Raw genomic sequence first — 14,794 nt, 5'->3', positions numbered from 1 at the left:
AAATGTTATTAAATGAGTAAATTTTCAAGGCAAACACTCTATCCCATTATATTTTCAAGGAAGTTTGGGAGAAGAAATAACACACACTGAAAACAATTCCTTCTCATGCTACAAATTACTCTTCAAGAAATCTTTTCCGTGTTGACTGATGGGAAGTGATGGGTAGGGAGGAGAGGGAAAATGCAAGTCTGATGAAATTTTCCCAGCAGATAAATCAAATACATGGATTCTAATTTTTTATCATCATGGACTTCAGATACATGATTTATTACATCAACGTAAAAAATAAACCAAACCCCAAACAAGGATAAGTCCCTTTCTGTAGGTCTGAAATATACTCACTCATGCAGATCACTAATTTTCAACAATCCTAACAAGCTCTGGCTGTATGGAGCAGCTCTTCCTCTCTACCAATATCAGAAAATGTAGAAGGCTGAAGAGAAAACAAAAGTTAAACCAAACCATTTAAAAATACAGCACTGTGACATATTTTATTTCACTTTGATCGATACTACATGCTTACTACCACCAGGAACAGACATGCCTTTTTTTTTTGTTTTAGATTTTTTTAGATTTTTTTTTCTTTTAAACCTATATTAAATGTTGACCTAAACCTTGCTGTGCCTTGGAAATCTGGCTCAGGAGTTAACTGCAGGAAATTTTATTTAAATAGATAAGCATTTGAGTTTGAAAATAAGATAAACACAGGCGAACAGGAAAAGTAAATTACAAATTCAATTCATACAAATATCTCTTATACTATGCACTAAATCCTGTTATTCAGCTGAAGTCTTTTAAAAATTCTTAAAATACTTATGTAACATTATTTACAAATTATATAAATAAAACCTAGCCCACTTAAATTAACCAATACAACAAAAAAGTCACCTTTTTGTATGGTGTGTACTAAAAATGTTCTTGTTTATTGATCATTACCCAGTTGGCAGTATAAAATGTTTGTTCACTTACATCAAAATGGGTTCCAATAGAAGAAAGGAAGGTATTGGTTCCAAACGAAAACAATCAATAATATAAATGCTTAAAATCACTGAGGCTTCTTAATGTTCTATTCTGCACCATTTGCAGTCATTTTAACAAGTCCCTTCTACAGTATTTGTCTTGTGAACAGGTCATCTCAAAATAGCAGAGACATAGTTTTAGCAAAGGGAAAATACTCAGTACATTGCTCACACTTCACAAGGACCTTTTACCAGGAGGGAAAGGCAGAGAATGGAATGTCAGTGGCCAGCACAAGCCTTTACAACATTTAACTTAAAAGGCAGCATTTATAGAACTAATCACAGACTATACACATCCTGCACTCAACAGCAATAAAAAGGACTGGAAAATATACATTTAGGAAAACAAAAGACCGATGGTTTTCCATTACCTTTGTTAAAATTAATGCTTTGCTCCTTGTCTTTTGTTTTAAAACCAGCATCGACACCACCAACAACTACAGCTACTTTTTCCTTTAACATAATATATGGCAGGTAACTACTGGACGTGGAAAATGTACAATAAAAGGCAAGAAACCACTGAATTTTCTATGCAGACACATGAAAATATAAAGCCATACAGATTCCAAAGTGCCATGAATACCAAATTCAAGTGATCATTTATAGCATGTAGGAAAGAAACTAAATGGAACTTGCTCTATGGGTTGCTGAGCCCTTCAGCTGTATCCTCAGTCTCCCCTTTGGCGGCTTTGGTGAGAATTTCCATCCATTTCATCTGCAGCTCCTCATCTTCTGCACTGAAATAGAGAGTTTGGTGGGACTGGCAAAGCTTAAAGACGTGCTTCACTTCAAACTTCTCACCAGAACCTGGTAAACTGACTTCGTAGCCAGGCAGAGGGATGGGACGTGGGCTCCGCCCGTCCTAAAGGAGAGAGAAGGAATGTCAAAATTCAGGAGTGAATGCCACTGAAGTGGGAGGAAGGGGGCATAGTGCACACACTGCAGGAAGCACACGGATGCAGTCCCAGGTACACGTGCATTTGGCTCCTCATTCAGCACTGCGGCGCAGAAAGCAGGGAAGAGGCAATATCGACTGCTCAACCTCACCCAATGGAAAGCAATGGTGCTTTATTCTTCTTATTGCACACATTTCCTTTCACTGTAAACTAAACATGGCCAGGGATTTTCATATCATTTCATGTAACTTATGCATGTGTCTTTTACAGAAATTCCTTTGCATTAGGTACAGGCAATGGGATCCAGCTGAGAAGAGTCTGAGTTCCCTTTTGAACTTCATGGGACATTTTTGAGGATTGGTTAAAAGGAAACAAGTAAGCAGAGCTGGACCCTGAGAGACAACCAACAGGGAAAAGACACTGAAATAAAAGAGACTTTTGGATTTTCAGTCTAACAGTGAATCTTCACAGAAGGTCTTGGGTTATTTATGATGCCTCTCAGAACTATCAAGAAGTCAGTGCTCAGGTTCTTGAGCATCCTTTAAAGGCCAGACTGATTCACAGATCTAAGAAGCAATACAGTTCTCTAACAGTCACATCCTAAGCATCAACCAACTCCTCTTCTAAGCTCTTCTAACAGTCACATCCTGAGCATCAACCAACTCTTCTAAGATATTTTAGCAAGGCAGGGTGTACCATGGCCAAGCAACTCTCTTTAACTGCTCCCAGCAATGCATTTCCAAAGATGAGTCCCCAAACTCAAGTATGGACAAAGGCACCAAGTGTCTGTACGAAGCTGTCACCTCCTGTAGCAGCTCCTTGTGTAGCAGCCTCTACCAAAGCTAACCAACATGCCAGAGAAGTGGCAAAGTCATTCTTCTGCCAGCCCACACCAAATGCAGATGACTTGGTAAATCTGGAAGAGGATCAAAGCTCTAAGAACAATGGACAAAAAAATTCCCTACTTTTCTAACACCTTGACTAAAGTAATTTAAGTTTCAAAACTGCTCACATCCAATTCAAACACATACTAAAGGAGCAAGAAATATACAGTCAAAAATGTGTCTACACAGTTTGTTAAATCAATACAGGCTTCCTGATTTATTCATCTACTACATGCAAAAATGCCAGAGCCCAACTGCTTGTAGATCAAGCACTATTCAGTGAGATTTAAGGCAGCTTTAGGGCAAACACTAAAGAATTCAGTTCCCATTTGAGTGTAAATAGTTGTCTCAAATGCAGCACAGCTTCTATACCCTGACACCACAGCCACATCCCTATAAATGGGGAGATCTTGCCCATGCAGAAGAAGAACTGGCATGTACAGAGCGGCTCCAGCCCTGCACATGTGGCACTGCTCAAGCAAGCAAACATGGGATCGATGCACACAAATGCACAAGAGCACATGCAAGCTCAACCATGCCTGTTTTGCTGGTCTTGGTTTGGAAAAACAGACATTCAGACTTGTCACATGGAGAACTGGAGGCTGCCCATGACAATGACGAATGATGTCGTTTGTAGCAGTGCACCAGAAGAGCAAATTGATGTTTGAGTTGTACAGTGTTGCACCTACCCAGCATGTGCAGACACAGGCAAATTAACCAGCCTGCCTTTGGTTCTTGCATCCTCCCTTTTCTTAATATGCTGCCTTTGGCACTTTGTCTGTACCTGCCTAATTCAAAAGGAAGGGATTTACATTATCTCTGAAAAGCTGCACTACTGACAGGTAAAGGCGAAGCACTTGGCCCCAAGGCAAACCCCACCCCAAATCCCGACCTCACTGAGGGACTAGCAGCATCTCTGGATGCCCTCTGACACTGAGCCCTTCCCTCCGACCTGGAGCCCAGCAAATCCAGAGGCTGTTCTGCACCCATGAGGAATTCCAGCCCTACCCTGAGCATAAAAGTAGGATTTACAGACCTTACAGAGAGACAAAATTCGTATTCCAGTTTCAAGAGCCTACCAGATTTGCTTGGTTGGACTGCTTTGGGTTTGTTTTTTTTCCTTAATATTTCTGTATGCAGCGCAGTAGGGCTGCATGATATTGATATTTCATCAACCAAAATACCCAGTGCTGAGAAGGGCTTTGCTTTAGGGTTGATTGCAATCATGTTCCTCAAATAGTGAGTGATAGATAAAAATCTAGTGGCTGTGTAATACCATCAGCAATCACAAGCACCGTGCACCCATCCTGACTCTCTGCAGCATAACACAAATGGGTTATTATCTAGGTCATTACAGCAGCATGAATTTGTTGCTGTATTACAGCAATTACAACACCCAGGGTTTAAGATTTGGGAATGGACAGCTCAGTTCCACCACACAGGCAGTTCTATTCCAGGCACCCTGCACACAGACATCCCTCCTGCACTGCACAGCTCTTTGCACTGTATAAACTCTCTTACTCAACAGTGACCCACCAATGGCACCACGGTCATTCCCCCCTCCTACTTTTAAGTGGGCTTAGAAAACCCCCGTTTTTTTCCACCCAAATTCCACCCACTGCCCAATCACAATCACCACAAAAAAGGCAGGCAGAGTTTTGTGTGGAGCCAGGTAAAGCTTCTCCTAAACAGGATCAACAGGCAAGCCAAAAAAATACTTCTCTAAAACCCTGAGTTCAACTTCAAACTCAGCTACTCCCTTATTTTCTATAAGTTAACCACATTTACACAACGAACAGAAGATTTTTCTTCTTTATAAAGCAAAATTTTCTCTTGGATCAAACCCAATCCAAAATACATACATATATATCCATATATACACTAGCTCTCACTATATTAGATTCACCCTTCATACTTCTCCAAAATCCACTACTTTTCTACCCAGCCTGCATGCCTTAACTGTGCACTTATTACTCAGATAAGTTCATGTCAGAGCTGTGGAGGCAGCTGTGCATTTTACAAGGCCAACAGGGGCAGAAGCTCCAGGTGGAGCCCTTGGAAAGACAGACTTATTTCTCTAAATCCACTGCTCCTTACTCTTGAAGTGGCCTTTGCTTGTAACTCCACTGAGATAAATATGACAGATGGCTACACAAATTCTGTCTCTGAGAACAGATCAAATTGGTATGATTCCCAAACCTAAACAAGCTGGGAATTTATCTTCATGCATAAAGCCTTATGCAAGACTTAAACTAAGAACAATCAGGGGATTAATTCATTCTCCTGGAACAAGGATCTAAAGCAAAGAGCAGTTTTCCTCCTATTTTAAAGTCTGTGAGTTGTGTTTCCATCTGCACTGGCATCCCTTCTTTGCTGCGAGGGCCAGGGGTGTAGAGGAAGAAGCTGTCAGGGCTTTCACTGTATCCAAAACTCCAGATGCAGCTTGGTTTGCTCCTTCTTCCCAAGAGGCAGCTACTCTTTCTTCTTAACAATAATCCCCTAACTTTCAAACTCCTATGGCCATGCTTTACTCTGTGTTTCAAGACCTTTAATACTATCATTGGCAATATTATTCCCAAAAGGCACCTCTTTTAGGCACTGAAATACTTCTTTGCAGGTCTAAAGATGTCTGTGAGATCCACCAAGGTGGTTGTACAAAACACAACTATGCCTGGGAAAATAACATTCAAGCACATGAGTGGTTCCCAACGGATTTCAGACACTCAGACACCAGTAAAGAAGCTCTGGAAGAGATTTTCCTCAGAAGCCTATGAAAACCAGAACTGACAAGAATGTTGGGTTAATATCAAGGAATAGGATTTGCTGCCTAATTTTTTTTTCCTGCAGTTGGATGCAAATTGAGGTATACAAATGGGAATGGCAGGCCCTTGAAGAAGGGATTAATTTTTGTCGTTGTAGTAGTTTAGTCTCGGCCTTCCTTGGTGACCAGTTTGTAACCAAGGAAGTGCCCGTATTACCCAGTATTCCCTACTATTTTTACGTAAGCCAGGAGTATAAGAAGAAAGGAGGAGAGGCCTTTGCTCTCTTTCCTTCCAGCGGCTTTGGAGGTGCAGGTTTCCCTGCTGTTGAGTCTGTCGTGTCGGGGAGCGAGGCCTGGTGAGGCCTAGTGAGGCCTGGTGAGGCCTAGTGAGGCCTGGTGAGGCCTGGTGAGGCCTGGTGAGGCCTAGTGAGGCCTGGTGAGGCCTGGTGAGGCCTAGTGAGGCCCGGTGAGACCTAATGAGGCCTGGTAAGGCCTAGTTGACCTTGGGAGACGGAGGTTGCCAGCGGTCGCTCCAGTGCGACTTTCTGCTGTCCCAGGGAGAGTAGTAAGATATTCTTTTGCTAATTCTTTTAGTTGCTAGATCTTGGGCTATTGATCGTGTATATTTTATTTTGGTTTTGTTCCTTTTTTTCCTTCCCCCTTCCCTTTTCCCTTGGAGTTGTGCATGGTATTTCAACTGTACATAGCTATATATGTCATAAATACATTTATTTTCATATAAGTTTGGCTAGTTTGGATGTTTCATAGTTTTTCCTTAGCACTGAGCTGGAGGGAGTTTGGTGCTGGGTCTGGGACTTGGCGGGAAGTCAAGTAAAACTTAGACAGTTGTTTATAGTCTCAGCCTGCAACTGGTGATTCCTGACAGCAAATCCCAGTTCTGGAATGTTAAGATAGATCAACCTTGTCTTGTTGCTTTCTTGCCACTTTACTGGGAGATTCATCTCACACCTGAAATAGCTGAGGACAATAACCACTAAATTTAACTGTCATAAAATTGACAACTGGTGTCAAAGGCAACCTTTTCCCTTAAAAAATAAGATCTTGCCAATAATATTAACAGAGACTCCAGATCAAATTTGGCAGGACGTGGACAAAGTAGGCAGCAACTGAAGCAGAGAAGCTCCTCCAGCTTCCATCCTTGGCTTTGCACAACTGTCAGGTGGGGCCTGCAGAATTGAGCATCATTCTGTGTGCACTGAACGCAGGTGATTTATGTCCACGGGTTATTATTTGTGCTGTCCTGCAACAGCCAGTTGGGTAGAAGGAGAAATTCTACATTTCTGAGTAAGAGGCGTCGTTTCCTCTCAGCTTCTCACTCTGATCATCTCTTAGATGACACATCTCTTAGATGTCAAATATTGCTCTTGGGTGAGGAAGGCCAAAGAATTTAGACCTCTCTCCTTCTATTCCCACTCCCCTTGCCCAAATGTGATACAATCAGGCACATCGGCTGAAAAGCTGCACAGCAAAGCCATTTTCTCTGCTTAGCTTTTTAAAGCTTTATTCTTTTCCCCAGACCCTGACTCCAGAGAGACCCAAAGACTGAGTTTGTTGCCTTGTTTTAGTGCCTTGTATGAGGCTGTTTGCTTTTCCAATGTGTAATTTCAGCCACGCATTTCCTGTTGACTCGGAGAGAAGCCAGGCTGCCCCACGGGATGAATTGGAGGCTTACCCAGTGTGGGGTGGGGTTGGAATCAAAGATGAAGTCAAGGGGGCTGTGTCTGAAGCTCCAAATTCAAGCTTTCAGCCTCTTTAAGCACTATGTTTAAACCATTACACACACTTGTTTGAAGCCAGAGGTGCTCTTGCTGACAAGCAGCAAAATGCACAGAGTTCTAAGGACAACATCAGCTACAGGGTGAGCTTTACTCAGAAAGGCTCTATAAAATCAGGGGGAAAACTGAGTTCCCAGACTGTTTCCAGCCACAAACTGATGCCAATAAAAAGCAAACCTTCTTATCACTACAGCTACAGCAGGACAATAGGAGGCTGAATTCAGACCCATTCCTTCTTCTATCCCACCCAGGAGATAAACAAAGCTGTGTATAAATGTGTCAAATGCCAGATACAAAACTGGATATGGGGAATCTCATTTCAGCATTGTCATTCTTTATCTATATGGGGAATCTCATTTCAGCATTGTCATTCTTTATCCTCACCGCTAAGGAAGCATGACTGATATTTCTATTCTGGATATTCTATCTTGGATATAAATGTTTCTATCACTTGACTTTCATCACACACAAATACTAGTTAGCTCCAACAGCACATTTAGAAACAAAAAATTCTTATTCATGCAACTATTTCAAGTAAAGATAAAATCCCATGATGCTATGACAAGGAGCTTTACCATTTCTCAGGCTGAAGAACAACGGCATTTTCACAAATTCCTCCACCCTCTCAACCCAGAACTAGGTTTAAAAAAAAAAAAAAAGGCTTATACCAGCAATTGCAACATTCAGCCTGCTTCACAGCTCTATACTTTTAACAAGAAAGTGGTTTCCTTAATGACAGAATAATAAAACTTTTGAATATACCTATCTGAAACCTCTAAGAAAAGCCAAAACATAACCTAATTATCCCTGTTTTTCCCTTTTTTTTCTTAAAAATCTGAAAAGAAAAGCGATGAGCTTAAACATTTGCTCACAACAGTATCAGCAGTAAGGACAGGCAACAAGGTAATCTGAAATCTCTGAGGCTTTGTGCTATATTGAGAACACCAAGTTCAGTTTTATTGTTGAAACCAAGCCAAATCCTTTGACCCATTTCTCAGCTTGATATATTTAAACTTACACTTTTCTTTTTCTTGTGTGTTAACCCTCACGAATCCCATCTCACCTGGCTGCTTCCTTGCAGATATAAAACAAGAGGTTCAGTCTTGGGGATGGCCACCCACATTTTGTACCAAGTCTTCCCTTTTTCAAGGAACTGGAGGTAGCTGCTGAAGAGGCTGTTTTCAGCTGCAAGGATGCTTTGCTTCTGGATGAAGAAAAAAAAAAAAGAGCTGTTTCCACTGATGTTTAACTGGACAAAATATTTAGAATTAAGTATAAAGCATTTAAGTTGTGCATAGTCAAAGAACACTGGAGGGCAAATGCTGGAGAGCCCATAACTGAATAAAAATCATTATTATATATCATCGATAAATAGACAATTCCATGTAACAGAGGCAGAGGCTGAACCACCATTCTCAGCAGACATGAAGTTAAATTCCCCCTCCACACAGTAGATTGAGAATTGTAATTAAGATGATGCAGCTCATTTCTTGCTTAGCAAAGTAGGCTGGGAGATTATTTCAAATTAATGCAAAGGGTGTATTAACAGATCCTCTTGTGCATGGATGCAGAAAGATGGGAGCCAAATCAGAGGGCAAAAAAAGATTGGAAGAAATTGTTGTGTTCTGATACAAGTCAAAAACCCCCAAAATTCCTGGTCACATTAGGGTTTGCACAGAAGTCTCCAGGAGATTTCTGACAGCTGCTAATAACATTTAGCAGCAATGTCCTCAGCTGCTACTAAGCTTGTTAACAAAGTTTCATGCAAACAGGAGGAAAAGAAAAAGTCTGACTCTGATCTTTCCTTTCTATACACTAGCTTTCTTGCATTTTACCTGATCCTTTGAAGGTTTAACAGAAAAACAGAAGCCTGAGCACTGAAGGGAGTAATGACACTTTTCCTTGGGTTTTTACAGCTTTCTATTCTAATCTGCTTTCTGAAGTAAAGCCATAGGTCACATTTCACTGCTTTGCCTTTGGCTTTTCAGATTAACTGTGCTCTCTCTCTCCTGAGTAGGTGCAGGTTTTCACAAACACCTCTGCTGAAACAGTGCTGGAAAGTTTGTCATGAGACACCAGAGGCTGCGTTGATGGCCACGAAGAGCTCAGCACCTGCAGGCACAGCTGCAGTGTACATCACAGAACCCCAGAATGGTTTGCACCAGAAGGGACCATAAAGACCATCTCATTCCAATCCCCTGCCATGGGCAGGGGCACCATATCTCAATGGTATCAAAAAAGTTCTGGCTTTCTCCATGGTCTGCAGACCTGGCAGGTTTTCCATGAGGTACTCAGAGCAGGATGGTGAAGGTCAGACTATGGGGGAAGGACAACTTGCAATGAAGTTCTCAGTGTGTCAGTGGCTCTTTCAAGAACCTGATGTCCCTGTGGGTCCACTTCTAATTGAGATGAAGATCCTCTTTCACACAGTGACTTCTGGCTGTGTTTCACAGGTGAAGTAAATAAACCCCTTTTCTCCAAGGTGGCTCATGAAAAGTGTGACATGTAATGGTACTCCCAGCTCTGCCTATGGTCTAAAAAAAGCATTAGTTAAAAGAAGGTTCAGTTTGCCAACATGTTCCTTGTTCTTGTAAAAAATAAGGGTAGGATGTGCTGCTCTCAAGCTGTAAAACCTGGTGACTCCCGTGGCAATGGCAAAGCAGGTAGTTTACACAGGACAGCTTGTGGAAGTCACATTTTGGAGGGAAGAGCCTGCATTACAGCAGGGTTGAGAAAATTCTGGTGAATCCCTGTGGTCTTCCAGAAAGATGCCATTCTTTTGCACAATCAACTAAGAAAAAAATGGTTTCAACAGTATTTTGACAGGATGTGAAATAAGGAGTGCAGAAGTATCCACTATGTGGAATTAAAAGTGAAAAACCAAAATCTTATTTTGTGAATAGTTATTGTGCACAGCTCAAGATTGGAAATGCACCATAATAAGAAGGAGCCAGAGGTTCTTCCCTCTTCTTTTGTAACTTTAGGAGCTGGAGCTTAACTGCCAAACCTGTGTGCATCCCTGTGTGATCAGTACCCTACGACAGACGCTCACCATCTACAAACAGCACAGTGGGGGAGAAAAGATAACCAGTTTGATTTGTTTTTAATAAATAAACTCAAAAAAAAAAAAAAAAGAGAGCCTCACAAAGTTTCTTAGCCAAAGATCGTACCTCTGCAGCCAGTCTTTTCTTCTGTTCTCCAACTGCTTCCACCCCAGGGCTGCAGGGGCTCGCTGGCAGCTGCAGAAAACACTCCTTACACACTCGGTTGTGACGGCTGGTATCTGCAAGTGGCTTGAACTCAGAGCATTTTGCACAGATCACCTGTATCAGAAAGATGATGGTTTCACTTTAGTCACCTGCATTAATGATCAATGTGTTTGTGATCCCATGGTGTGTATCAATAGACCAAAACAAAGAAAACATGCCTTTTGGGAAATACTGTAAGATTAAAATCATGCGAGTTTGCTTCTCTTTTCTTAGAAGTCTTTAGGAGGCAAAAAGAGGGTTAAGTTGACAAAGCAATTAGTGCTTTTTAATGATCTGGGAAGGACTGATTTTCAGAGTGAAGGTTCCTCATCTGTCAGGGAGGTCAGCCTGGGAGAACTGAGGAACCCAGAAAGCACTGACTGTTTTAAGAACCTAGTCCAATATATGATCCATTGAAAACTATTTGTCCGTCTCAGCTGCCAGGAACATTGGGCCTGTGGAAGCAGTGCTTGGGAAAAGCGCTGGATCTGCAGCTCCAGAACTCGTTTTCAGGCTAAAAATCTGTCTCCAGCACACCCACTCCAGGGAGAGAAACTGTTCCCAGGGTGTCAGCCCAACTGGACATCCATTCTGAATTTCTGTACAATAATACACCACAAACCCTCAGGCATATGTATATATGCTTCACTGCAGGACAGTAACTGCTCTATGAAGAGAACTGCCTTAATCTAGGAAGCACCAAGTTATCCAAACAAAAGCAAGGCAGCATTTTTCACAACGTGATAGTCTTTCCTTAAGACAAATTAACTTCTTTAATTTGAATGCTATTTCCACACCACAAGGCATTGCACAACAAACAACTGTTTAACAATAAATTATTAATGATATAATTCTTGTTATCTCTCTGTCCCTGGGGGAAAGCCATTACTTCATTTCTTTAGTAACACTCAGCTTTGCAATGGGACATTTTAAACTAGAATCCAGAAATGTGTTTCATTATTTAAGCAATTAGTAATAAAAACAAACCCAGAAGGTTTGAAAATCCCAACTCTAGGGCAAAAATGCCTCCTTCACAGCAATTTTAGTTCAACTGCTGAGACTGAGGTTTCTTTAAACATCTTAACTATACATTTAGGGCTCTATCCAGCTGAAATTAATCTCCACTTCAAATGACTAATGTTATTTAAATAACATTACTCAGTATTAGTTACATTAGGAACATGAAGCGTGAAACTCAAGGCACAGAATGCAGGTTTCAAGTCATATTGCAGAAATCCATCTCATCTTGGCCATGGTTATGATTTACAGAAAAATACCTGAGAGCTCAGCTCTCAGTAAATGGCACTAGGGAAGGTGGCTGAGGGCCTTCAATAACCTGGTTTTGCCTCCCTAGGATGGATTATTTTGGTTTTTCAAGCAGGAGGAAACCACTTTCACACAACCTTTCTTTAGGGAAAGAACAACCCATCCATCTTTAATATCATATGTTCAGCTGTTCATCTTAGAAGAGTTGTCATTGTGTGAAGTGAGGCTGCCCCAAGGCCACTGCTCCTGCAAACAAAATATAGGGGACGACCCCCTCTCCAGATACAGGCACATCCCCACCACCTTTCCTTTTACCCACAGATGCACTGGATTTGCCTTTTAAGCAGCACAGCCTGGGACTTTGCACCAGTTTAGCTCTTCTTCCTCCCGATTCCCAGGGAGTAAAGCAAGCAAGGAAACCTGTCAACCACTTGCCATGAACCGGAATGTCTTTTAGTTCCTGCACTGAAAAAAATTAAAAAATTGTCTGCAATGATTTCTGCAGAAGGAATTCAGGAGCTGAGCTCACTGGGATACTTACTGCCCCACACTGCTTACAGTGGTGCCGCCTCTTTGTGATGGAGTTGAAGCTCTCACTGCAGCTCTTGCAAGCCTGTTTCTCCTTGTCCCGCTTGGATTTGGAAGATTTTCTACAGGAATCACTCTGAAATTAAAAGTGCAAGTACGTGATTAAAAATACAATAATTAAAAAAATTGCAAAAATTGTTTGCAGGGTTCTTACTGACAGAGATCCTCTTTGGGATTCACACCGTTCTAGGAAAGAATTTGCATGGTTCTGCTGCTTGTCTCAACTGGATGGCTGGTTCAGCCCCGGGGCTTTCAGCCCCTTTCTGCCCACTTGTGCTTTTACTGCCAGAGGGACTTCCTCTCCCTGTCTGTCAGTGAGGAAGAGGAATGGCCAACATGGGCATCTCAAGAAGAGCTTCCCTTCCAGTGCTCACCTCTTCCTTGCCTAAGGCACATGTTGACTTTATGAGTGAGTTGTAAACTCCCCTCCCTTGGAGGGGAGCAGATGTGCAGGTTTGGGGAAAAATGGCTTCAGTGAAGAAGTGAATGAACGGTGTTGGCAGTGGATTTTGCACCACCCAAACTCCAAATGCTTAATTTAGGAGTTTCCTTAGGCTCCCTCTCAGCCCACAACAAAGCATAAAGCTCCTCAGCAAGGCAGGGACAGACACCCACACTAGGGACCTGCTATCAACTCCTCTAGGCAGATGTTTAGGTGGTCAGGTGAGTTAAGCCTCTAAATCCGAGCATCTAAATTGGTACCTAAAGTCACTGGGTATAATTAAACTCAATTACACAATTTTCTGATAAACTGAAGAGCACTAGTGGATCCAGCATAAACTGGATACCTGAAGGTGTTTGTCTGAGGCCAGGCTGGAACAGGGCTCTGAGCAACCTGGTGGAAGGTGTCCCTGCTCATGGCAGGAGGTTGGAACAAGACGATATTTAGGGTCACTTCCAGCCCAAACCATTCCATGATTCTATGACTACCATGCCAACCTGCAGATCACAAAAATACAACTTCACATGGAGCTTTGACTAGATACAGAACAGATCCCTGTTTTCTGTTTTAAAATAAATACATTTATCCTCCCTAGTCAAGCTGGCTATGTGCAAGCAGTAGTAGCTCCCTGTGGGCAAGACTGGGGCACCCTCAGCCAGGCAGCATCCACACAGAGACCCAAAGGATTGGCTGCACCACATTCCTCCAGCACAGCTCTTTCATGAGAGAGGTTTGATAGCTCTCTTCATCTTTGCTTGCTTGACTCAGTCATTTAACAAACTACTGGGAGAAGAAACATTTCCTCTAAAACAAAAGGGTAGAGGTATTTTACATGTTTTCTGAAAATGAATCAGGTGAAGACCAGGTCCGTTGTAGGACAGACAGATTCTGGGCTCCTTGACAATCCTCCTTCCCTTTAAGCCATGCCTGCACACCAAGTCACGACTCAGGTCCACTTGAGAGAGAACAATTGGCTCAACAAACTTCCCCTTCTTCAATGCTTTTCTTTAGCACAAAGATGCAGCCCCGTGGGGGTGGGAGGAAAGCATCTCAATTAGCAGAGACAACAGCAAATGCATCTCAATTAGCAGTGCCTGCCCAGGGATCACCAGGCAGGTGTCACCAGTGTCAGGAAAATCCTGCTAATCACCCTCAGGTCTCACCTCAGTCGTTAGAACTAACATACAGAAGTCACTAATAGAGATTTTCAGGCCAAGTAGAGGAAAAAAAAAAAATCGATTTTTTAAGCTGACAGCACTCTCCCAGTGGTGTCAGCCTCCTCAAGTCTGCCCTGCATTCCCTGTTTGCAGAGGAGAGCATGTTGTATTTCAGCAGAGCCACTGGAACCACCCCGCCTTATAATGCCATTACACAACAAACCCACAACTAATTACCTCTAATTGGATTGAATCTTTTTCATTCTTATTATCTTTTCCATGGCTGCAATAGCAATGTTTCAAACTCGTACACAAGCACATAGGATGTCTGGCAATTCAGCTCGGTGAAGCGCAGTCACGGATTGGTTCATTCAGGAAAATCACTATAACCCCATAAACACGTATTAATTGCTCAGCAAAACACAACTCTGGCAAACCCAAGTGCTCCCACACTTAGAGCAGAGAGCAGTATTTCACTTTCCTTGTAAAGAACCAGCTACAACCAGTAGGACACTGAATCACACCAACAGAACAATGCCTAGGATGAGTCATTAGCAAGCCTTTCCTTTCAGGCTCTATCAGACCCCTCTGAGAGAAGCAGATAATTAAGGCGATTCCAAACGCTTCCCAGAGTAACTTTTTTATTTGTATCACACATACTGGCCAAAGTCAGCCATTTCTCACTCTGATTTTGATGTTAAGGTTATTTAGAAACCTGATTATTCTTCCACTAGGGA

General features: G+C 42.1%; 1 protein-coding gene across 9 annotated transcripts in view; it reads right to left on the bottom strand.

Annotated features, from left to right (window-relative positions):
* Window positions 1-464: 464 nt before the first annotated feature.
* Window positions 465-14,794, bottom strand: part of FGD3 (FYVE, RhoGEF and PH domain containing 3) — a 108,671-nt gene continuing 94,341 nt past the window's right edge. For 5 of the 9 annotated variants that reach the window (XM_039385768.1, XM_039385769.1, XM_039385770.1 and 2 more), the window contains exons 16-21: window positions 12,412-12,534; window positions 10,527-10,679; window positions 8,420-8,560; window positions 7,932-7,992; window positions 3,489-3,587; window positions 1,733-1,881 (exon numbers count right to left, since the gene is read on the bottom strand). In XM_039385768.1, coding sequence (XP_039241702.1) covers window positions 1,817-1,881; window positions 3,489-3,587; window positions 7,932-7,992; window positions 8,420-8,560; window positions 10,527-10,679; window positions 12,412-12,534 — 642 coding nt within the window. In that variant the 3' untranslated portion in view covers window positions 1,733-1,816. Of the gene's footprint in view, window positions 1,882-3,488; window positions 3,588-7,931; window positions 7,993-8,419; window positions 8,561-10,526; window positions 10,680-12,411; window positions 12,535-14,794 lie in introns of all 9 variants that reach the window. The other 4 variants (XM_027732580.2, XM_027732582.2, XR_003542834.2 and 1 more) reach the window with 3 other exon arrangements.

This window comes from Pipra filicauda, unplaced genomic scaffold (assembly GCF_003945595.2).
Source record: "Pipra filicauda isolate LSUMZ 115617 unplaced genomic scaffold, ASM394559v2 scaffold433_size896684_pilon, whole genome shotgun sequence".
Taxonomy (NCBI): domain Eukaryota; kingdom Metazoa; phylum Chordata; class Aves; order Passeriformes; family Pipridae; genus Pipra; species Pipra filicauda.
The sequence above is the reverse complement of the archived record's forward strand: the minus strand, read 5'-3'. Positions and strand labels throughout refer to the sequence as shown.